Source organism: Bubalus bubalis, chromosome 22 (genome assembly GCF_019923935.1).
Source record: "Bubalus bubalis isolate 160015118507 breed Murrah chromosome 22, NDDB_SH_1, whole genome shotgun sequence".
Taxonomy (NCBI): Eukaryota; Metazoa; Chordata; class Mammalia; order Artiodactyla; family Bovidae; genus Bubalus; species Bubalus bubalis.
In genome coordinates, this window is record NC_059178.1 from 40,170,999 (window position 1) to 40,195,019 (window position 24,021).

A 24,021-nucleotide genomic window follows, 5' to 3' on the forward strand; every position below is an offset into this window, starting at 1 on the left:
CGCCCGCATCTCCCATGACCCCATTTCCCTCCCAGCCTGCTCCCTCTACTTATTTTTAGTTTTTCTTCCCTGATAACTTGGTCTTCCATGGGGCTCTGGCTTACCCTGATGTCTTCTACTTTAACTTCTTATCAGACACTTCAGGGGTTTTTTTTGCAAGCTGCATTTGATGATGTCCTGAAAATATATTCTTGCTGGGAGATCCCATGGACAGAGGAGCCTGGCCAGCTATAGTCTAATAGGGTTGCAAAGAGTCAGACACGACTGAGCAACTAAGCACGCAAGCACACACAACCTTGTTTTACAAGCAACCGGCTTCTATGCCTTTCATGCTTTTCTTTTAAAATTTACATGAGACTGGGTAAGGTGGAGTAGAAGAAGGTGTGTCCAATAGATCTCACTAGGCTCCTGCAACCAGGCGCATCCCAGGTGCTGACCTGCTGAGGCACGCCTGCCTGGCAGGGGGAGGGCGGGGGGTGGTCAGTCGCCCTCTAGGGAAACCCCTTCCGCAGGGCTGTTCTCTTCAGGAGAGGTATGGACGAGAACAAGGCAGACTTGGACAGCCCAGCACAAACCACCTTGCTCCTCCCTACTCAGGTCAGAGTTAACTGTTTACCGACTGAATTTACCCAGGTGAACTGCTATCCTGATTCCATCTCTAAAGGGCCTAAGTGATGATGTAAGGTGACCTTGAAACCCAGTCAGAGATTCTCTCTCTGGGAGGCTGGTGGGTTTTGTTTGGTTTCCTTCAGATAGTGCCGGCTCTTGCTGTCGGTGATTTTGAAGTTGCCATCAGATCCTTGAGCTTCTCCTGGGACCTGTGCCCTGGATACCTGCCTCTCCCAGGAGTTCTGTCATGAGTCACAAAAGCGTAACTATCAAGTGTCTCCTCTGGATCAGGCATTGTGGTTGGCCCTGAGAACACAAAGCAGACACAACTCCTACCTTGTTGGAGTTTAAGTCTAATAGGAGTGCTCAGTCGCTTAGAGTCATATCCGACTCTTTGCAGCCCCATGGACTGTAGCCCACTGGGCTACTCTGTCCATGAAATTTTCCAGGCAAGAATACCAGAGTGGGGTACCACTTCCTATTCCAGGGGAATCGTCCCATCCCAAGGATCTCCTGCATTGGCAGGTGGATTCTTTACCACTAGCGCCACCTAGGAAGCCCTCTAATAGGAGAAGCAGTCATTAAATAAATCACTCGATACCGCTCCAGTTGATGGGTGCTGTGTGGAGGGTGTTTGGGTCCTGTCGCCTCCCTGCACGGCCACATTTAAGCTGAGACCTAAAGAATGTTAGACTCAGTCACTCAAAGGAGAAGGGGGAGGAGTTTCAGCAGAGGGAATGCCGCCCAATCACGCTCTGTGGTAATGTCTAGAACACTGCCTTGTTCCTGAGAATGTTGAGAGTGGCCATGCCTGGGCAGTTTTTTGGGTTTTTTTTTTCATATATTTATACAGTCATTTGCTTTACTTTTTAGATTCCACGTGTCAGCAATGACATAGACTATTTGTCTTTCTGTCTGTGAGCATTCTTAAATGATCACTCCCGTGCGATCATGAGCTCCTCTAGAGCAGGGACCTCCAGTGCAGGGCTTATCACTCTCGTGTTCAGTTGCTCAGTCGGGTCTGACTCTTTGCGACCCCATGGACTGTAGCCTGCCAGGCTCCTCTGTTCATGGGATTCTCCAGGCAGGAACACTGGAGTGGGTTGCCATTTCCTCCTCCAGGGATCTTCCCGACCCAGGGATCGAACCCGGGTCTCCTGTGTCTTCTGAATTGCAGGTGAATTCTCCACCCACTGAGACATCCAGGAAGCAACAGGGCTCATGGTAGGCACTTAGTAAGTCTGTATCTAGTAATAAAAGGGGTTGGTCATGGACAGTCTTTGAGCTACTTTCTGTTAGACCTTCTTTATATTAAAATATGACACACAGCTCATGAAAATATCTGCAGTGACTTGATTTATCGACAGCAGCTTCCCCAGCGAGACTGGCTGGTGGTCGCCCTTGGAGAAGGCTCTTTGCCAGGCCCACACATCCTCGCCCTGCCTTCCCTGCTGTTCTCTGCACTGTGTTCCTTACCCTGTTGGCTTGGCCTGGAGTTAGAGAACCTGGTCAGTGGGACGCGGAAGCCGTGTCCAGGAGTGTTTTATCTGGGCTTCTACAAAGATGAAGGCTCCTCGCAGCTTTGGTGAATCACAAAGCAGGCCATCCACTCTCTATACTTGGGAGGGTCTTGTGCATAAGTGAGGTTTCCAGGTAACTAAAGGTGTGCATACTCAAACTTCTTCAGTCATACCTAATTTAAGCATTCTGATTTTCAGCATATTAGGCATTTCCGTGTATTTCTAGAAGAAAATTCTTTTTTTTCTCCTTTATAACAGGCTTAAAAGGTATGTTGCCATCAAGGCCTCTTGAGTGTGTGTATGACTTGGTACCTCTCGCTGATGACTTCCGGCACCCAAAGACAGACAGACAGAAATTTTATAGTCTTCCCTGTTTGCTACTTTGTAATTAGGAGATTGGTTGAAACTTGTTGCTGTTAGCTTGCCTGTATAACCCCTTGCCTTTTTCTCACCTCTTGGTCCCAATAAAATGTAAAGTTGGAAACCATATAACCAGGTTTTATTTACTTGTTCCTGTATTTGTTTAAACAGTTGTTCCTTCCCCAAATACATGTTCTGCCAAGTATTGTGCTAAGCGCAGAGCTTACAGAGCAGAGAGTGATGAGTTCTTGCCCCCCAGGAGCCAGGGGATGGGGGGACTGCGGTGGAGAATTGGGCCAGCGGGAGCACCTGCACCAGACGAGCTGTTCAGAGGAAGAGGGCATGGCTGGGCCTCAGCAGTGGCTCTGAATTTCTAAACCCGTGAAGTGTGTAAACTTCATTGCTTACACCTTGTGCCTTCTGTTTTGGCTGCAGAAGTCCTTTTCTATGTCTGTCAAGTTCTAGATAGGGAGAGCCTATTTTAAGCTGGACTTCAGGTAGATGAGGTCTTGCCGGACATCTGTGGTCTTTTAGTTTTGCCAGTTTCTGTCATTATTAGTGATGCTGCTGAATAACTTGGTTACTGTCTTAATCCCCAGGCTTCCCTGTTGTAAAGGCATATCTTCCTCCCATTAAAAGCAACTTACGGAATAACGACTTGACATGTGTTGCTATCTGCTTCTCCAAAAACCTCTCAATGTCTTAGAGTCAGTTGATGAAACTTCCCTGGATCAGTTAAGTGTACTACAAAACAGTGATTTTTTTCTATAGCATTTCTTTAGCAATTTCCTAGCTGTCAGTGTTCTGTAAAGATCTTTAGATCCTTCCTCTCTACTCCCCTCATCGTGGACTAGATTTTTGTTTATTCAGTGCATTGTAATACAATTACAGCCATTATTCTTTTTGGTTAGCAAAATGGTCTGAGTGTGGCTAGGTGGGAGCCCCTTCAGTCTGACCCCTGTCTCCTTGACCTTAATTCTTGAGCACATCCTTGCTCTTTGACATAAGATGTTCCAGGCCCACCCCTGGAGTCAGCCGTATCTCAAGAAGCCCTCTTATTGCAGAATAACATTTAGAAGCCAGACTTGGGCACCAAGAGTGCCCATTGCTACAGAGATGTCATGGCTCCTAGAGTCTTTTAATGGCTGAAACTAGGGTATTAAAAGAGGAAAAAATAGACATTTTCATCGATATTTCTCCTAAGGGATTACTTTGTTATAAGAGCGGTATTAGAAATTCAATTATGATGATGCTTGGAGCTTATCAGAGAACCTTTCCTTCTTAAAAAAAAAAAGAAAAGAAACAAGTTAAAATCCCTTTGTGTCTGCTATTCTCATCTCTCTGGAGGAAGAAAGGACAACTGCATTAATCTCATGTCACTTGAGGGAAAAACTGCTCAGAAGGGTTAAGTTGTCCAGGACGCTCTCATTTTATCACATGCACTCTTCCTAAGTGTGTTTGTGCTACTTCTGTGCTGGGAGGGATTTCCCAGGTGGCATGAGTGGTAAAGAGCCCACCTGCCAATGCAGAAGATGTAAGAGTCGAGGGTTCCATCCCTGGGTCGGGAAGATACCCTGGAGAAAGAAGTGGCAATCCACTCCAGTATTCTTGCCTGGAAAATCCCATGGACAGAGGAGCCCGGTGGGCTACCGTCCATAGGATCGCACAGAGTCAGACACAACCAGTGCAACTTAATCCACACACTGTGCTGGGAAAGGGTAGCTGGCAGTTATCTCTTATATGTTTTAGTAAATTCCTTTTGTTATCATAGTTTTGCTGTCAACCAAAAAAGCATTTCTCATGTTGCCAGTGCTCATAATTTATTCTGGTTACTTTCAGGTGCGGCTAAATCCAGTCCAGCATCTAAACCAGGATCCACACCTTCTCGTCCCTCATCAGCCAAAAGGGCTTCGTCCAGCGGCTCAGCATCCAAATCTGATAAAGACTTAGAAACGCAGGTCATACAGCTTAATGAACAGGTAACTCAGCATCCGCTGCCCAGTCTGTGGCAGCAGTGACGGGTGTGAGGGCGAGGTGAGCAGACCTCTCTGGGCCTGGGATAGGGGAGGGGAGGGAGCCAGCGGCTTCAGTCGAGTCAGAATGAAAGGAACTAGTGGGCCAGATAAAATCAGGGGCCCGTTGTCAATAAAAGATGTTAAGTCACCAATCTCACAGCTGCCCATTGAAAGAACAGCTTCCCAGGTGGCTCAGTGGTAAAGAATCCACCTGCCAAGCAGGGGATGTGGATTCAGTCCTTGGGTTGGGAAGATCCCCTGGAGAAGGAAATGGCAACCCCCTCTAGTATTCTGGCTTGGGAAATCCTATGGACAGAGGAACCTGGCGGGCTACAGTCTATAGGGTCGCAAAGAGTCAGACACAACTGAGCGACTACCAACAACAAAAATACATTGAGACAGGAGGACAGATGAGAAGGCCTCAGGTAAATGCAAGCGGGCAGGCTAACCGCCCTCCATCCGCACCCCACAGACACACACCTCAGTGCTGTTAGGAGCTCCAGGTTGGACCACGGCCACTTTGAGCCAGTCTAGATTGTGTTACAGGCATCAAGGGTTAGTCTCCCTCCCTTCCTCCTTTCTTTCAGCAACTATCGGTTAAGCCTGTTTGATGTGACAGACACTGTGCTCGATGCTGATCGTATACTGGCAGCAAGACAGAGAACTTCCCTTCCCTCGCTGAACCTACAGACAGACACACAGACAGACACCACCAGCTGTTTCACCAGCAAAAGCCAAACACCGAGCCCTTCCCACAGGAGTGAAAGTAGACAGGAGCACTGAACCCAGGAGCGGGGGGATCAGAAAGGCCACAGTGAATTAGGACTTTTCTTTTTTATCTAATATCCCTGGGATTGCAGTAATCTATCTCTGCTGTCTTTGAAATATTCAATATGAAAGCTTACATATGCTTCCTAACCAACAATAGCTAACTTTGCCTAAGTGTATACATAGCTTAAGGGGCTTTCCAGATGGCGCTAGTGGTAAAGAACCTGCCTGCCAACGCAGGAGAGACACTGGTTCAATCCCTCGGTCAGGAAGATCCCATGGAGGAGGGCATGGCAACCCACTCCAGTATTCTTGCCTGGACAATCCCATGGACAGAGGAGCCTGGCAGGCTTCAGTCCATAGCGTTTCAAATAGCTGGACATGACTGAAGCTACTTAGCACAGCACAGCATGCATAGTTTAAAAGTTATGATGTACATCAAACTCTCACTGAGGGCACCCAAAGCCAGTGCTCTCTAATAGTCTGGAGGGATGCAGTTGGGAGGGAAATGGTGGGGAGAGGGTGGGGACACATGTATGCCTGTGGCTGATTCATGTTGATGTAGGACAAAAATCATCACACTATTGTAAAGTATATCCTCCAATTTAAAGAAAGAAAAAAAAAAGCTTACTCTAATTGCAAACTTCAAAACAAAAAAGTAATATGACAACTGGGAGCTCAGGACCCAGTGTAAAAAACACCCATCCTTGCCCTGAGTTGGGAGGAGAGTCTTTTATCCCAGCTACCCTGACCCCTGGGCTTTCCTGGTTGCTCAGCTGGTAAAAAATCTGCCTGCAAGGCTGGAGACCCCAGTTTGATTCCTGGGTTGGGAAGAGCCCCTGGAGAAGGGATAGGCTACCCACTCCAGTATTCTAGCCCGGAAATCCCCATGGACAGAGAAGCCTGGTGGGCTACATTTCATGGGATCGCAAAGAGTTGGACAAACTGAGCGATTAAGCACACAAGCACACCCCCACCGCTGGGACTGGAACCTTTATTCCAGGTCCTTGGGCTGTTCCCAGCCACTCACTGGGCCAGTCCTGGTGATTAATCTGATTCTTGATGAGCCAGCAAGAGTCTGGAAACAGTTTTTGAGATAATTGTATATTTGCAAACAAGGACCTGGTTAAACAGCCAGCAGTTGCCTAACGAGGGTGTTTCCTTACAATTCTGAACACTTTAATGAAAAAGGTAAAACCTTAAGTCATCCGGTGGGTAGGACTTTGGTTTTGAAACTGTGGAAAGTTCTAATTACCTGCTGATTCTTAGTGTGAGCCCTTATACCATGTCCCTAATGAGTTCTTCCTGGATAGGAGGTGGTTAGGCCAGCGCTAATTAGCCTGGGGCCACGTGCCTGAGGCTCTACCGAAGAGGGTCAGGCGTGGGTCTGTAATACCTTAGATTTATACCCCTTTCTCCTTCAGTTCAGTTCAGTTCAGTTGCTCAGTCGTGTCCAACTCTTTGCGACCCCATGAATCGCAGCACGCCAGACCTCCCTGTCCATCACCAACTCCCAGAGTTCACTCAAACTCACGTCCATCGAGTCAGTGATGCCATCCAGCCATCTCATCCTCTGTCGTCCCCTTCTCCTCCTGCCCCCAATCTCTCCCAGCATCAGAGTCTTTTCCAATGAGTCAACTCTTCGCATGAAGTAGCCAAACTATTGGAGTTTCAGCTTTAGCATCAGTCCTTCCAAAGAAATCCCAGGGCTGATCTCCTTTAGAATGGACTGGTTGGATCTCCTTGCAGTCCAAGGGACTCTCAAGAGTCTTCTCCAACACCACGGTTCAAAAGCATCAATTCTTCGGCTCTCAGCTTTCTTCACAGTCCAATTCTCACACCCATACATGACCACTGGAAAAACCATAGCCTTGACTAGACGAACCTTTGTTGGCAAAGTAATGTCTCTGCTTTTGACTATGCTATCTAGGTTGGTCATAACTTTCCTTCTAAGGAGTAAGCGTCTTTTAATTTCATGGCTGCAGTCACCATCTGCAGTGATTTTGGAGCCCCCCAAAAAATAAAGTCTGACACTGTTTCCACTGTTTCCCCATCTATTTCCCATGAAGTGATAGGACCAGATGCCATGATCTCAGTTTTCTGAATGTTGAGCTTTAAGCCAACTTTTTCACTCTCCTCTTTCACTTTCATCAAGAGGCTTTTTAGTTCCTCTTCACTTTCTGCCATAAGGGTGGTGTCATCTGCATATCTGAGGTTCTTGATATTTCTCCTAGCAGTCTTGATTCCAGTTTGTGCTTTATCTAGCCTGGCATTTTGCATAATGTACTCTGCATATAAGTTAAATAAGCAGGGTGACAGTATGCAGCCTTGACGTACTCCTTTTCCTATTTGGAACCAGTCTGTTGTTCCATGTCCAGTTCTAACTGTGGCTTCCTGACCTGCATATAGGTTTCTCAAGAGGCAGTTCAGGTGGTCTGGTATTTCCTCTCTCAGAATTTTCCACAGTTTATTGTGATCCACACAGTCACAGGCTTTGGCATAGTCAATAAAGCAGAAATAGATGTTTTTCTGGAACTCTCTTGCTTTTTCCATGATCCAGCAGATGTTGGCAATTTGATCTCTCATTCCTCTGCCTTTTCTAAAACCAGCTTGAACATCAGGAAGTTCTTGGTTCACATATTGCTGAAGCCTGGCTTGGAGAATTTTGAGCATTACTTTACTAGCATGTGAGATGAGTGCAATTGTGCAGTAGTTTGAGCATTCTTTGGCATTGCCTTTCTTTGGGATTGGAATGAAAACTGACCTTTTCCAGTCCTGTGGCCACTGCTGAGTTTTCCAAATTTGTTGGCATATTGAGTGCAGCACTTTCACAGCATCATCTTTCAGGATTTGAAATACCTCAACTGGAATTCCATCACCTCCACTAACTTTATTCGTAGTGATGCTTTCTAAGGCCCACTTGACTTCACATTCCAGGATGTCTGGCTGTAGGTGAGTGATCACACCATCATGATTATCTGGGTCGTGAAGATCTTTTTTTGTACAGTTCTTCTGTGTATTCTTGCCACCTCTTCTTAATATCTTCTGCTTCTGTTAGGTCCATACCATTTCTGTCCTTTATTGAGCCCATCTTTGCATTAAATGTTCCCTTGGTATCTCTGATTTTCTTGACGAGATCTCTAGTCTTTCCCATTCTGTTGTTTTCCTCTATTTCTTTGCATTGATCGCTGAGGAAAGCTTTCTTATCTCTTCTTGCTATTCTTTGGAACTCTGCATTCAGATGCTTATATCTTTCCTTTTCTCCTTTGCTTTTCACTTCTCTTCACAGCTATTTGTAAGGCCTCCCCAGACAGCCATTTTGCTTTTTTGCATTTCTTTTCCATGGGGATGGTCTTGATCCCTGTCTCCTGTACAATGTCATGAACCTCAGTCCATAGTTCATCAGGCACTCTATCAGATCTAGTCCCTTAAATCTATTTCTCACTTCCACTGTATAATCATAAGGGATTTGATTTAGGTCATACCTGAATGGTCTAGTGGTTTTCCCTACTTTCTTCAATTTAAGTCTGAATTTGGCAATAAAGGATTCATGATCTTAGCAACAGTCAGCTCCCAGTCTTGTTTTTGCTGACTGTATAGAGCTTATCCATCTTTGGCTGCAAAGAATATAATCAGTCTGATTTCGGTGTTAGTCATCTGGTGATGTCCATTTGTAGAGTCTTCTCTTGTTTTGTTGGAAGAGGATGTTTGCTATGACCAGTGCATTCTCTTGGCAAAACTCTATTAGCCTTTGCCCTGCTTCATTCCGTTTTCCAAGGCCAAATTTGCCTGTTACCCCAGGTGTTTCTTGACTTCCTACTTTTGCATTCCAGTCCCCTATAATGAAAAGGACATCTTTCTTGGGTGTTAGTTCTAAAAGGTCTTGTAGGTCTTCATAGAACCGTTCGACCTTTCTCCTTAGAAACTCAGATTCTCTTAATAGCTTTATTATCTCATGCTTCTTCATCATCCTCTACGTCTACCACACCTAGGTTCCCAACCCTCTAACCCAAAGTAAAAGCGCCTGGAAACCTTGGATCCCACCTGCCCCTCTGGCTGTACAGCCTGCGCCTACCAGCCCCACTTCTTCTCCTGAGGCTGGTTCTAGGCTCCCAAGAGCGCACCCAGAGCCCCAGAGCCCTGAGGGCCCATGCTCTCTGCAATGCTTCAGCTAAACCATGCATGCTCAGTCACTAAGTTGTGTCTAGCTCTTTTGCAACTCCATAGTCTATAGCCACCAGCCTCCTCTGTCCATGGGATTTCCCAAGCAAGAATACTGGAGTGGGTAGCCATTTCCTACTCTAGGGGATCTTCCCGACCCAGAGATCAAACCCACATTTCCTGCATTGGCAGGTGGATTCTTTACCACTGAGCCACCAGGGAAACTAAACTGTCCTTCTATTCATAACACCACTCTCAAGAAGACAGAACAGAGAGAAGTATGTTTCAGTGGTCTTCCTCCCCCTGGCTGTAATTCCTCCATTCAGAGGCCTCACCCCCGGGCTGCCCCCAGTGCCCACACATGGAGGAGCATTGTGCCCATACCTCCGTCTGTCCCTGTACCTCCGTCTATCCCCCAGTGGGAAGGTTGGATACCTCCTACCTTGTGAGCCTTCATTCACCAACTGCTTACTGAGCACCTGTACTTCCAAGGCTGTGTTAGTGCTCCCTCCATTTTCTGTCCCCAGAGCCTACAAGGTGCCCCCCTGAAGCTGGTGGGGAGCCTCACACAGGCATCGCTGTGTTGGAACTGAGGACAGGAAGACAAGGAAGGGCCGAGTGACAGTGCCCAAGCCAAAGAGCGAATAGCAGTGGTAATAGACAAGGTGACAAGTGCCATGGACTTTAAGAATTCTCACGTACTTGGTCTCGTGCCTTGACGTGGGCAGTCTCCCATGATGCTCTGAAAGCACCGCTGTGCCAGACGGTGTCAGTGATAGAGATGAATCAGGGGAGGAAAAGACATGACTGAAATAATCAGGGGCTGCGGGGTGGGGTCCCTGCCATGCTCGGGGACCACGGGGCGAGGAGAGTGGGCCTGGTTAGCCCTCGCAGACCCTATCTGTGGCTCAGACAGGAAGGCTGGGCAGATCTCCACCAGGGTGGTGGAGAATCGGGAGAAGAGAACTTGACTCTCCTCCAGGCTGCATCCCTAGCATTTGCCCCCCTACCGTTCAGGCTCCTGCTCTGACACATTGGAGTGGGACTGTGAAAATGGCGTCCCCTTCGCCAACTGATCTTTCACCGGGTAATTTAGCTCCTGTTGTTTTTACCAAGGAATGTTTATAGCTGCACATATTACTTGATGCACCTGGAATAGCCGCACGGGCCGACCTGGGCTGGGTGTTTCTATGGAGCCTCAGCTCTTGATTCACTGCACAGACCACACCAGGCAAGAGGCAGACGAGCCTGTGGTTTCCATGGGGTAGAGGCATCCAGAGCCCTTTCTTGCCTGGTCCAGGGGAAGGGGACCTGGCAGCCAGCAGATTCCTGAATGCCACAGAGCCGTCCACTGGCAGCAGTGCAGGCTTGAGATGGACCTGTGGTCACGTCTGGGGAGGAGGATGCCAGAGTCAAGAGGGTTTTCTTTTTTTTTTTTTCTGGAATTCAGGGAACTGGGTTACCTTCAGTTTTTACAAATGTCCATGGACAGAGGAGCCTGGTGGGCTACAGTCCATGGGGTCACAAAGAGTCGGACATGACTGAGCACAAGCCACAGTGCCACAGTATTATCAGAAAGAAGAGTTATAGTCAGAAGCTGGTGATCCTCCGTTGCCTTTTTGGTTTTTGTTATTTATTTATTTGGCTGCACTGGGTGTTCGTTGCCGCGTGCAGCGTCTTTAGTTGCAGCATTTAAACTCTTAGTTGCGGCCTGTGCAGCCTAGTTCCCTGACCAGGGATCAAACTCTGGCCCCCTGCATTGGGAGCATGGACTGTTAGCCACTGGACCCACCAGGGAAGTCCCTCCTCCTCTGCTTTGTGAGCAGCTGCATGAGGGCGTCAGTGGGGTTAACTCGGAGGAAAACCCCTACCCTTGAGTCTTGCTGGATGGATTCAGGTTTGCCGGGTGCATAAGGAGAGGGCCACTTTCAATGAAATCAGTAATTCCAAACAGCTAAATAGCACATGCAAAGGCCTGGTGTTACTAGAAACAGAGAGATTTTCCACTCCAAGTATTATCTTTGGAAACCTGTTGAGGGTAATTTTCATATACTGAGAGAGAGGTTACACCTGAGGAGGACCGTGAAAGACCTAGTTTACTTTTACAAATGTTCTTTGCATAAATGTATAACTGCTCAAAGGGTTTAAAAAAAATTGAGGGATTCTCCGAGAATAGGAAGGGGTGATAGTTTGGGCCTGTGTGGGGTTGCTGGCCCTGCAGCCTGGAATTTGAGACCAGGTCTGTCTACACGCCCTTCCGGGTTTCTTCAGCCCAGGCGATGGCTCTGTCGGACTCAGCCTTATAACTTGCCCCCTTCCCTTTACCAGTGTGAGAAGCTGGGAGGCCCCTGAACCAAGGGAGAAAAAAGGAAATGGGGACTGTTCTGCTGAGGGAACGGGCTTCCACACTATCTCCTTTCCTGTGATGAGCTCAAAGCAAGACCTAGAGGAATTGAGGCAGCTCCACTCGGCCTGCTGTTAGCCTGACCCAGTTTTCCCTGTGCAGCCAAGCCCCTGGCTCCCCGTAGAAGCATTTGTCCAGTTTGGGTCAGGAGCTGGGGCTCCAAAGCTGAGGGCAGCTCTCCATGCAAGTGACGTGAAGAAAGAAAGGAGGGTCCACAGCCGCCCCCTGATGCTACCCCCTCCCCATGCCCTCTAATCCCCCTCCCTGTAGAGGACCAACGAGTTGGGGGGGATGGTGTGCCCCAGCCCATGTCAATGGGAAAGGAAAGCTGACTTGGAGCCCAGGTGGAACTGTCTCCTGACGAAGGATCCCCAGGCCTGACGTTATTATAAATGTTCAGCTGACAGGAGTGACAGACATACTGCTGCAGTTGGGTTCCCGGCCCCAGGCTCAGGCTCCAAACAGCCCCTTGTCTCTCTCCCCGGACTTGCCCATCCATTACTGTTGCACATCTGTCATTTCTGCACGTCTGTCTTTTCACGTTTCGCATCCTTATACACAGGCATGCTTGGTCACTTACTTCTTAATGCTGTATTTTTTGAGGGTTTTCTTTTCCACCTTCCCCACCCTCGCCAGGTACATTCGTTAAAACTTGCCCTCGAAGGCGTGGAAAAAGAAAGGGATTTCTACTTCGGAAAGTTGAGAGAGATTGAGCTCCTGTGCCAGGAACACGGGCAGGAAAACGACGACCTCGTGCAGCGACTAATGGAAGTCCTCTACGCTTCGGATGAACACGTGAGTGTGAGCAGAGCTCGGATGCTCATGGTCTAGAGTGATGCTCTTGGTCACGGCACAGTGATGGCTGTACCTTCAGAGACTGCCCCGGGGGCTCAGTGAGCTCGGCCGGGGCTCGCGATGTTTCCAGAGAGTTCAGCATGACCCTCACCCGCTGACCCTGCTGAGGGGACTTGCATTCCTAAATCCTGGAAGAGAGGCGTGGACGTCCCCAGTCGTGGGGGGGCAGGGCCTTGGGTTGAGAGAAACAGGCTTGCACAGCCTAAGTGGTTTTCAGCTCCCCGAGCAAATGAGCAGTAAGAGTATGTGTAGAAATTCTTCTCTCTTCATGATGGAGCAGGGCGTGGTGAAAGGAAGCAGTAATGTAGATGATGCTCTTCCTATCCCCATCAGCCCCAGGGCCGTCTGGTTTTGCCTTCCTGGCTGGTTGTCTTGGTTACTCATTGCCAGCACAGAGTAGCATCATGGGACAGCCTTCTGTGGGCAGATACTCCCGGATGGCCTCCTTCGCGGGGAGGCCCGGGGTTGCTCCCCATGAGTGAATGTGCTGATGGAGCCACCCAGGCGGTGGCTCCATCTGGGGATGGGAAGCAGGCGTGTGAAGTAGTGGAGGAGCAGGAGTCTTGGGAACAAGGCAGGGAAGGGGCAGGATGAACGGCAGAGCCCAAGGCAGGAAAAGCCCCCCGGCGGCGGGACTGGGAGCCCAGTGGGGCTTCGCCTTCTGGAGGGCGGCGGCGTGGACCACAGGGAAGACGGGCCCCCTGGCTGTGGTGGACGGCAGGGGAGCCGGACCCCCCGGGGGCGGCGTGGACGGCAGAGGAGCCAGGCCCCCCGGGGGCTCTGTGCGGGGCTGGGGAGCCGGGCCCCCCGGACAGTGTGGACGGCAGGGGAGCTGGGCCCCCTGGGTGCCGTGGACAACAGGGGAGCCAGGCGGGTGGTAGGGGTCCTTCTGCCAGTGTCTCTGCACCACCCAGAGTCACGTTTCCATGACATTCTGTGTGTATAGATTGCTTTGTCATCCATCAGGCACTAGATGAATTATGGTTATTGTCTTCACAAGCTTGTTTGAGGCAGAACCTGATGAGGTCTGTGTGGTTCTGTGAGCCAGAGTGAACCGTGTGCTGCCATCCAGGGTGGTGCCTGCTCACGGGAGCAGGGCATCTTGCACGATGGAACCTTCCTTCCATGCCGCCAGAAGGAGGAAAAGCCTTCTGCTCCTGACCTCCAGCCAGATCTTGTCCTAAGAAGGAGTCCTTGTGTAAGAGAACCAACAAGCAAACTCCAAATGAAGGCTTGGCAGGGCCTCCGACTTCCTGGCTAATAATATTAGGGCTGGCCGTGGGCAGGAGCTCTTTGCTCCATGGGCAGGAACTCTCTCTCAGGGGAGAGAGTTCAGGGGTGTCTTCCTCCATGACTACACTCTCAGCTTCTGTTAGACCATTTCTACCACCACCACCCCCTGCCCCCAGCACACACACCAGCACCAGCTTGCTGAGGTCTGGCTTCAGCGAGCCATTCTGCAGAGTATAGGCAATGAACACACACCCTGCCTCCCCGCAAAGAAGTAATATTTCAATACATCATCAGTCATTGGGGCTAATGGGTTTATTAGCAAGGCCTTTCCACAGGCTCTTGGGATGGGATATAAGGGGGAAGAGCCAAGGGCTTTACATGTGTCAGCTCCTTTAATTCTCCAGAGAATTAAGCAGATACAGGTGTTATCCCATTTTACAGATGAGAGAAACTAAGGCAGCAGAGAGATTAAAGAACATTCCCAAGCAAATAAGGATCATAATTTGCTTTTGAACTTGAGCGCTGGGTTCATGCCCTCCCTTCTGCAAGCCTGAGCCACTTTTTAAACAGGGAATATTTTAAATAGGAAAGCCTTTTAAATAGGAACAGTTGTGATAGCTGACATTGCACATTTAGTACGTGCTAGATACTACATTCGTGTTCTAAATACATTTCTCACCACATCCTTTTACGTCGTGTGAGTACTATTACTTACCTCTGTATCACAGATATAAAATTACTTGTCCAGTGATCCACCCTTAATATGCTCCGTCACTACCCAGGTTTCTCTAACTCAAAGCCCCAAAATCTTAAGGATTGTGTTCCCACTTCTCAGTGTATTGGGTGCCATGGGCAAGGGCAGAAGTAAAGGCAGTACCACGTAGGGGAACTACAGGATAGGCTTTGTCTAATTGACAATATTGAGTGGCCCGTGTTCTGTATGTGAAGCAGGAATTAGTCAAAGTCCTCCCTGGGTTTTCTCAAACAACTCCCATCATCTCGTTTTGTTGTTTGGCACCTTCAAAAGTATCATTCTGGCCGCTGGGCTTCCTGTTAATTCAGCATCCATCGAGAACGTCCATTTTCTTCTGGCTGGCAGCATCCAGACCCACCTTTGTTGTTCTGGTGTCATCAGAGAGGAAGAAACGTGGTCGGGAGGAGAGAGAGATGGCAGCCTTGCTGCCGGGTGTGTGTTGGGAAGCATCTGAAGTCCAGGAAGAGATTTAGAGGCAGTAACCAGGCCGCTGGAATCTAGAAGATAGACAATACAAAGTACGTGTGTGGGTGACCAGAGCAAAATCTTCAAACCCAGTTGCTGCCGTCATTTTTCTCATTCCAGGATAACTTCTCATGCAACTCTGGGTCTGGACAGCTCCAAAAGAAAAACTTAAGGCTTTGCTGAGTGTTCCATAGAGGATCAGCTGGAATATGCCAGGTGTCCTTGTTTAAAATATGACAGGACCCATTTTTTTTTAAACTTTGATTTCTGTATAGAAAGATGGGGGTGACTGCTGTGTGCCCGGACATTGCAGGGGATTCTCCTTACTGCACACACGTGTACACATGACACTTCCTAGCAGTGGATGGTGAGGGGCTCAGGAGTGGTCATCCTGCTCTGCTCCCTGCTTGTCTTCCTAGAGGTTCACAGAACCATCCTGGACACCCTAGACCCACCGAGGTTTGCCTCCCTCCCTGAGCATAACGAATCCTATTTTTGTGGCCACCTCCCAGCTTATCCAGGTTCTACCATTAAGGGAGTGAGCCTTTAAAAAGCATCCACTTGGGCTTCCGTGGTGGCTCAGTGGTAAAGAAATCTGCCTGTCAATGCAGGAGACATGGGTTCGATCCCTGATCTGGGAAGACCCCACATGTCTCACAGCAACTAAACCCGTGCATCGCAACTATTGAGCCTGTGCTCTAGAGCCCCTGCTCCACAGCAAGAGAAGTCGCCAGTATGAGCAGCCTGTGCACCTCAGCTAGGGAGCTTGCACATAGCAGCCAAGTCCCAGTGCAGCCAGAAACAAAAAAATTTTTTTTTTAAAAAAAGCTTCCACCCTTGCCCAGGAAAGGTGTCAGTTGGGGAACAATGTGCTCAGCACCTTCAAACGCAGTTGCTGCCTTAATTTTTCTCATTCCAGGATAACTTCTCATGCAACTCTGGGTCTGGACGGCTCCAAAAGAAACAGTTCAGGCTGTGCTGAGTGTTCTGTAGAGGATCTGTTGGAATATGCCAGGTGCCCTTGTTTAGAATGTGACAGTATACTGCACCCGCCCCGAAAGCTCCAGAAGCCTCTTTCCCCCCACTGTGCTTCACCCTGACAGTGCGTCCTGTTCTCAGGCCATTCACACACTTGAGTCCTGGCTGGACGTGCAGCCATGGTGCATATGTGTCTGGGAAAAAAATGCCAGCACTTTATTCCTGTCGCTGCTGGCCTGACTTCTGTGCACCCCCAAGAGGCGGAGATTTGTGGTTGCCTTCCTCCTGGAAGTGGGAGAGGTGCTGAGGAATCCGAGGCCGCGCCGAGGGTCTGCTCGGCAGTTAACCACGGACAGACCCTGCATCGGCACTGCAGGCGGAGAGGTCTCCTCCCTCAGCCTTTATTTCACCTTGGCTGGTCTTTGACTCTTATAGTCCAGCCGATCCTAGAATAACATGTTTGGAAGATGTAGACATGCAGATGAGTTTGGAGTGTAAAAGTAAACAGAGGCAGTTCACTTTGCAGTCATAGAAACCTCAGGGAAGTTTCCAGAGCAGATGGCCAGCTTGCTGTCCAGTTCCTGTCTTGATGATTCTCATCATCTTTAATACTTGGCTTGGGGCCACAGGTGTCTGGGCTTAGTCCTTGCGTAGCTGCTGCCCCGCGCTTCTGTCAGCAGAGGGTCACCTGCTAATACAGAGGCGCGTGTTTCCTGCGGTCCTGTCCTGGAAGCCACTTTGGGTGGAATGGCTTAAGCTACCTCCCCAGCTCCGCCCACGTCTTTTGGATTCAGCCTGCATTTCTGTCACTGGACTCAGCATTGGGTGTGTAGAAGGCAGACACAGCCCCTGCCTTCGCAGAGCTTGCCGCCCTGGCGAGAGGGAGAGAGAGAGAACGTGGACACCGCCGACTGGAATATGTCAGGCTGTGATAAATGCGGTGATGGAGACATAAATAAACTTGTGTGGGGCGCACATAAAGGCAGCCTGGAGGGACAGGCCGGGACTTCACAGAGAAGATGACATTTGTGTTGGACGTTGAAAGATGACGAGGAATGTGACCAGTTGCAGAGCTCAGGACGGGGGAGTGCTTTTTCTGCAGAGGAAACAGTACGAACAAAGCGGAGGAAAGAACAGCCGGATGCGCTGGTGTAGGAGCAGCAGATGAGCCTCCATCTAGGAAGGTGGGAGCCGCCCACAGTAGCCCGGAGCCCCCTCCAAGGCTGACTTCCGGCTCGCTTCTCCTTCTGTTGATCATTGAAAGAATGAGGAACTCCAAAGCAGCCACTGACAGCTAATCATTTAGGAAGTGGTGATGGACTGACATCCAAATATTAGACTTAATTAAGCAGGTGGCGCCCCAGTGCTTGAGTCACGTATTTGACCTTGGTTTCGCCTGGCTACCTCCTCTCCTGTGTGTTTGAGTTCCTCCCTCTTGCATGGGGCAGAAGAGAAAGATCATCTTTGAGCGTGAGTGCCTCCATGGCACAGCGGGCTGGGAGCTCCCCATGGTGTCGTGTGATGGGTGTGTCCTGCCAGGCCTTCAGGGCACCTTCATTTGCACCCAAGGTGTTAGCAATCCTTTGGTAGTGCAGGACGTTTGTTCTTTACACCCGCGTTACCCAGTAAGAAGAGTGCTCTGGGGTCCGAGGCTCCTGCCGATGAGATGTGTGACCTCACAGGGGCGCCCTGTGAGTGAGGGGCTGCCCTCGGCCAGCTGGAGACCCGAGGCCTAGGCCAGGACACCACACCTACCCCCTTGGTCAGCAAGTGTGGAAAGCAGGCCTGGGGAGGGGCCTAACCCAGTGAGTGGGTTTCTGGGCCCGCCACTGGTGTGACAGGCCCATGGTTCCTTGAATCCACCTCTTCCGACTTCCAGTCCGGGATTAAATCTGTCATCCCACAGTTGAGGGATTAAATCTGTCATCTCACAGTTGACTCCCAGTCCTGGTGTGAGCAGACAGGATTTTCTGTAAACTGTCAAATAGAGCCTCATTTCTGCGATCTTCCCACCAACTGCCTAACATTCACAAAAACAGTTGTGTAAGAAAAGCACACTTGAAACCAGCTGAAGTCCGGGTGATGTGACATGGAAGCAGCTAACTCTTTAAAGTTAGGATGATGAATCAAACAAGATCTCTAACCCCTGGGGGACTCAGAGGCTCAGAGTCCAGCTGGAGCCGTCGAGTAGAGTCAGCTTGAGTCTGCATGTCAGCCTTGTAGCCAGACAGTGGAGGCAGACACACAGAGACACACACACACACAGACACCCAGAGAGCTGCATTGTGCACCCTGATGGAAGCATGAGTCATGGATGTAAAGCTCAGAGGAGCGACCCGTTCTGGGGTGAAGGCAGTAAGAGAGGCGTGGGGAGGAGTGTGCAGCAGAGCAGACACGGGGGTCCCTGGTCCACCACCCCCGGTCACCTCCCAGGAGCAGGACTTCCCTTCTTTACTCCCGGACTGGAGGCGGCCAGTGGCTCCTCCTCCCTGTCTGATCCCAGCAGGGGTGCTCTTCTGCTCCCGGGAGGGTGGGAGGGTGGGAGGGTGCCTCTGTCCGTGAGGCCCTAACTCTATGCAGAGCAGGGGAGTACAGAGGTATGAGGAGCATGCTGCGGGGCAGGCCTGGGGAGGAACTGGCAGGGCCTGGAGTAAAGGAGGGCTCAGGGCTCGGAGGTCAAAGGACACGGCGGCTAAGGGATTAAGGAGCAAGGGGTCCCAAAGGACAGCAGATGTGGGCAGAGAGGAGGATTGGGGTCTTCATGCTTCAGAGGTGGAGCCGAGTTGGGTGTAATGATAGGTGTGGTTGTAGGGAGACTGAATATTTTATGTGTTATCTTGACCCCAGTCCAGCCAGGGATGGTGCTAGATTTGAACCTAAGTCTTGAGTATGGCATCATTTTCTCTTCCTATTGTAGAAAAGATTACTTTTTTAAAAATCTTTTTTACTTCTAAAATATATTCCAATGAGTTTTCTCCTTTCAAGAAAAAAATAATCACAGCTCACACTTCTGTGCCAAACACTGTTCTAGGCACTTGACCTATGCTAACTCAGAGCCCTCTGTCGAATTCAGTGACTCCATTGATTAACTGATCAGTGACACCCATTGAAAACTCTATTCAATGGGCACTTTTGGTCTGTTGCCCATTTTACAGAGGAGAAAACCAAGGCACCCAGCAGTTAAGTCACCCGAAGTCACTCAGCTTGTAAATAATGGATCTGGGATATGAACTCCAGGTCCATGCTTATAACCTTGACATTAATGCTGCCTCTCAGAAGACAAGTGGCACGTGACCTTGGCTGATAGTCTGGGTCATCTGTTGTGGCACCCTATCTGATGTCCTCCTCCTGACACATGTGCACAAAAGTTGTACACATGTGCGGTCTGACACAGATGGATGAGGCCCTGTCCCAATTTCTGGAGCCTCAGGATCCACAAGGCTCAAGACAAGCAAGATTACAAATCAAAGTTTTACAGCCAAGGCATAATAAGCAAAACATTGCAGGAAGAAGGAAAGAGAATCCTGCCTCTGGGGTCTGTGGACATGATCCTGCTGTATTTGAGTTGGATCTTGAGAGATATGTCCTGGGCTAAAGGGAATAGGGCCAGACAGGAAGGAAGTGGGCAAAGTGTGAGAACACGAGTGTGTGTGTGTGTCCCAGCGGGTGCTCCCGACTGCATTGCAAGGCGTTGTGCATTCTGGAGGCAGCAGTTGGCCTTGCTGATCAGCAGCACTCCCTCTGTTTGAGTAACAAAGAGCTGATTATTATTTGAGAGGTCGGAAAATTAAAAGATTTACAGGTGTGATTGACCAAGGTTGGTATTCCCCCGGGTTGGTATTCACAATGTATTTCCCTGGGTTAAAGGCAAGTAGTAAATAGGTCCTTTGGAACCGAGTGGAGGAACACCTCAACCATCAAAAGTAAGCAAAAAATGCCTCACGTACCCAAAATAGATGGCCGGAAGGAGCTCAACTCCTGCGCTCCCTTGATGGAGAAACTGCCTGGCCGGGGGCAGCCCGGAACCGTGGCTGTCACCCTTTTCTTTAACCACTCTTGACAAGCTGCTGCTCCACATCAGAGGAGTAACAGGTTATAACAAAGGGTCTGCTTCAAGCAGACAGGCTACCAGGTGAGGAGGAAGACAGAGCAGGGCAGGAGACAGGAAGCCCTCAGTCACCCTCGGGGTCCTGGGGCTCAGCGCCCTGACACAGCAGGCTCACCCCTGGTTATCATAACACTCCTGGGTCCTTTGGTTTACTCTCTTACGGAGGGTGGGAAAGTATGTCATACGTTCTGTGAGGCTGTGCTTCCAAAGTGGACAGAAGGAAAATGCGGTGCACAAAGCCTACTGGCAGTGTTCTAGAAGGATCCGATTTTTGAAGGGGCTGGGGACGGGAAGGCGTCCCTCTGTGTGCCTTGGCTCCTGGGAGCAGGGAGGCTCGGCGTGACTCACTCCATGGAGACGCCGTGCTGTGCAGTCACAGCGGGGCCGGGGACACGGCGGGGCCGCCGGCCATCAGCTCCATCAGTTGAAACCTCCCCCTGGCCCCTCTCCCCTCCCCTGCAGGAGGGCCACCCAGAGGAGCCGGAAGCAGAGGAGCAAGTCCACGAACAGCAGCCCCAGCAGCAGGAAGAGTACTGAACCGTCCCGGCAGCTCTCCACACTTCCGTTTTGGTGGGAACGTCTCTTCCGGAGAATTGGAACACGTGTGGCCTCAAGCTCATCAGAAACCAGTTGTTCCCAGTCTGCTGTTACATCATCGCGCCAGTGCCCACGCCAGCACCGCCCTCGGTTCCCATTTCCTTTGCCAAGACACACTAGCCGCGGCCATGGGCGGCCTCCCCAAGACATCCCGGGGGCCACACACCTTCAACTTCCCCACTTGGCTGCTTGAGATTGGTTCTGCTCTTTGCATTTCTTTCCAGAACAACTTCTCCCCAACCCTACCACCACCACCACCACCACCACCATTCCCTTTTTATCCTGGTGTGAAACAATGGTAATTTGATATATGGTATTTATATTGGCATTTCTCAACTCAGTGTCACTAGATGTCACACACATTTGTGGTGCTTTGATGTTTGCAAGTCTAACCTCTGTGAACATAAATTTGGTCAAATAATAAATTGGAACAAAGGGAAAGAGATAACTTGATATGAAAGCCATATGACAGTGACTTGTTTCATGGGGAAAAACAGAGTCAGTTTCTCCCTCCACTCACAAACGAAAGGGAAGAAAAAAGGAATCAAAACTAGGACTTCAGGGCCTAGCAGTGTTCATCCATCAGCATGTTAGACAGCCACACAGTATGTTGTTAGTTTTGGAAGACATTCACTCAAGGAGAACAGCATCGCGACTTGGCCCTCCTACTGCGTGCCCCTGCCCCTGCCCTACCCAGGTTCTCATGCTGTTTTCTTTCTCAGGGTCCTCTTTGGTGGGCAGCTACTCTCCCCAAAAGCTGTCATCGGGGGTCTGCAGTCAGAGGGGGTCTGCACAGGCACAGGTCCTTCCTGCCTCTTCATGTGGGTTTTAGCCCCAACCCTGTCATCCACGCTAGGGGGTTCCTCCTAAAGCATGACTTCAGGGTGTGCAGCCCTGGGCGTGCCACACAATTGCTGGAAGGCCTGGAGTGACGACCTTATGATAGGAGTGTAAGCCCAAGGGAGAACCCTGCTTCTGAAGTCTGGTGTTGACACTGGAAAGACAGCACAGAAAAATCTGACTCCCAATGCCTTCTGGAATAAGGAATTCCCCCTCTTCAGTATGATGGCCCTGCTTGTCATCGACCTTCGCTAAACCGTGGCAATTCATAAATAGAGGAAACATGAATGAATTAAAAGCATTCCTTATTTTTTTTAAACTAATATTTGCACATTTTCTTAGTATCTTTCCAAATCTTTGCCTCCCCCCCCCCCCTCCCAACCGCCCCTTTGAAAGATGGTTTCCCTCCCTGGATCATTCATTTCACTTGGTTTCTAACTTTAGATTTTCTTTCACTTGTTATTTGACTTAGCAGGTGCAACAAAAAACAAACAAGTGTGGCGCCCCCCCCCCCCCCACTTTCCTCTTAACTGAAAAAGCTTCAAATAAATTTCTGAATTATGTCTCATAAAGCTTTGACATTTCTTTATTAACTGATGAAATATGAATTCTAAATTCTAGCTTTGAAGCTTTCCACCAAAAGGAGTCTTCTCAGATCTTTGGCGGCAGAGTGGTATTTATCGAGTTACACGTGAAAAGGATTGCTTGTATTTTTGAGGTTGTTTCAGACACTGCAGAAGTGGACAGCTGTTCCGTGGGGCTTGGTCTCCCTTTCTTCTCTCTCCTGCTTGCTCTGCACCTCGGCGACAGCCCGATTCTCTCAGGCTGGAATCCGGCCTGGCTCTCTGTGGTGACGTCCTTCCACACCTGGTCGCAGGGCGTGGTCGTGCTATACGCAGCTTCGTGCTTCCCGGCATGTCCCCTCCCAATCGTGTCGCACTCACTGAGTTTCCTTTTTTTCAGACAGCTCTGGTGAAGAGGCACAATAAGTAGTTCCGTGCAGGTGACACGTCAGTGGTTCCCGGGCAGTTCTTTGAATGCCCTGGACACGTCAGTAACACCCGGTGCCAGGTAGGGCAGGACCCCCATGCTCCCATCATGAGGGTGATTACTGGGTAGTGTGCTTAAGCCTCGCCAGTGACCCTCAGCCACTCTGTTCCTCCCTAGATCCCCGACTTTCTTGGCTATTAACATACTGGCCAGACACCTGGCAAAGATAACTTTCGCCAGTCATCCTATTTCCGCTTCCTTCCTGGTGTCTTGGGGCAGACTCTTGGTTTATTTAGAGAGGAGCTATATACTCCCCTTTCTGTCTCCATCTGGGGCATCTTCCACCGCACGGGACATCACTGGTGCCTCGGGGTGTCTTTGACAGCTAACTTTCTCAGTCCTCTCTGGCTGCACCCCAGCCTCTAGTGCAGCTCACCTCTCATTTCCCAGGACTGCTCCTTTCTCCCTGATGACTGTGCCCCATCATTCATCTCAGCAGCCAGTGTGGGCTTTCCTCCATGTCCCCCGCCCTCGTCACACATCCTCATGCTGGGCTGAGAAGCATCTGCTGGACTTGGGTCTTAGGGTCCCCTTCACACCCGCCACAGCTGATTATAGTATGTCCACTGCTCATATCAGGTAGGAAGTGATTGAAGCAGGGAGTAAAGAGGAAAACAGCAGAAAAGCAGAAAAAAGACAAAAGACACACCCCGAGAGAAGTAAACTCCAGAAGGGAACCAGGAACTCCTCCCTTCCCTGGTGAGTATTTCCATTATTCCGTTAAGGTTTAATATGCATTCAGATTACTTTTACTAAATAGTACACCATAAAGCTTTTGTTATATATTAAATGTAAACTGAAAGGAATGTAAACAAATGTATTGTTAATTATAAATATAGATAAGTAATGACATAATAGATGAAAAGGTCTTATTCAGATGTATCACATTCATTTTACATTACCCATCTATTGTCGCATGGTAGAATAGTTTTTTGTCTCTGAATATGTGAATAACTTGACTTGCGTTTATCTTTTTACATATTTAATAAAAAAAAGTATATGTTAAAATCAGCCTGGTTCCATAGAGTCTTAAATTTTTATTCTACAGGTTTCCCTTTGAGTGAGCATGTTTATACTAATAGGTTCTTTACGTAAATTTCACACGAAGTCCACATGGTTTACATAGGGAGGGGGGTGGCTTGTTTTTATTGATGGCAAATGTTTTAGCAGGAATTACAGGTTAATATTTAAATCAAATGTAGCAGCTATACCACCGTTTTAAAATTCTACAATTAAAAAAAAAAAACAAACAGGCTTTTCTGGTGGTTCAGATGGTAAAGAATCCGCCTGCAATGTGGGAGACC

At 49.3% G+C, this 24,021-nt stretch overlaps 1 protein-coding gene across 4 annotated transcripts in view; it reads left to right on the forward strand.

Annotated features, from left to right (window-relative positions):
- Positions 1–23,728, forward strand: part of MAPRE2 (microtubule associated protein RP/EB family member 2) — a 188,726-nt gene extending 164,998 nt beyond the window's left edge. For all 4 annotated transcript variants that reach the window (XM_006059136.4, XM_006059135.4, XM_044934676.2 and 1 more), the window contains 3 exons: positions 4,329–4,468; positions 12,474–12,632; positions 20,693–23,728. In XM_006059136.4, the coding sequence (XP_006059198.1) occupies positions 4,329–4,468; positions 12,474–12,632; positions 20,693–20,767 (374 nt within the window). In that variant the 3' untranslated portion in view covers positions 20,768–23,728. The remainder of the gene's footprint in view (positions 1–4,328; positions 4,469–12,473; positions 12,633–20,692) is intronic.
- Positions 23,729–24,021: the final 293 nt, after the last annotated feature.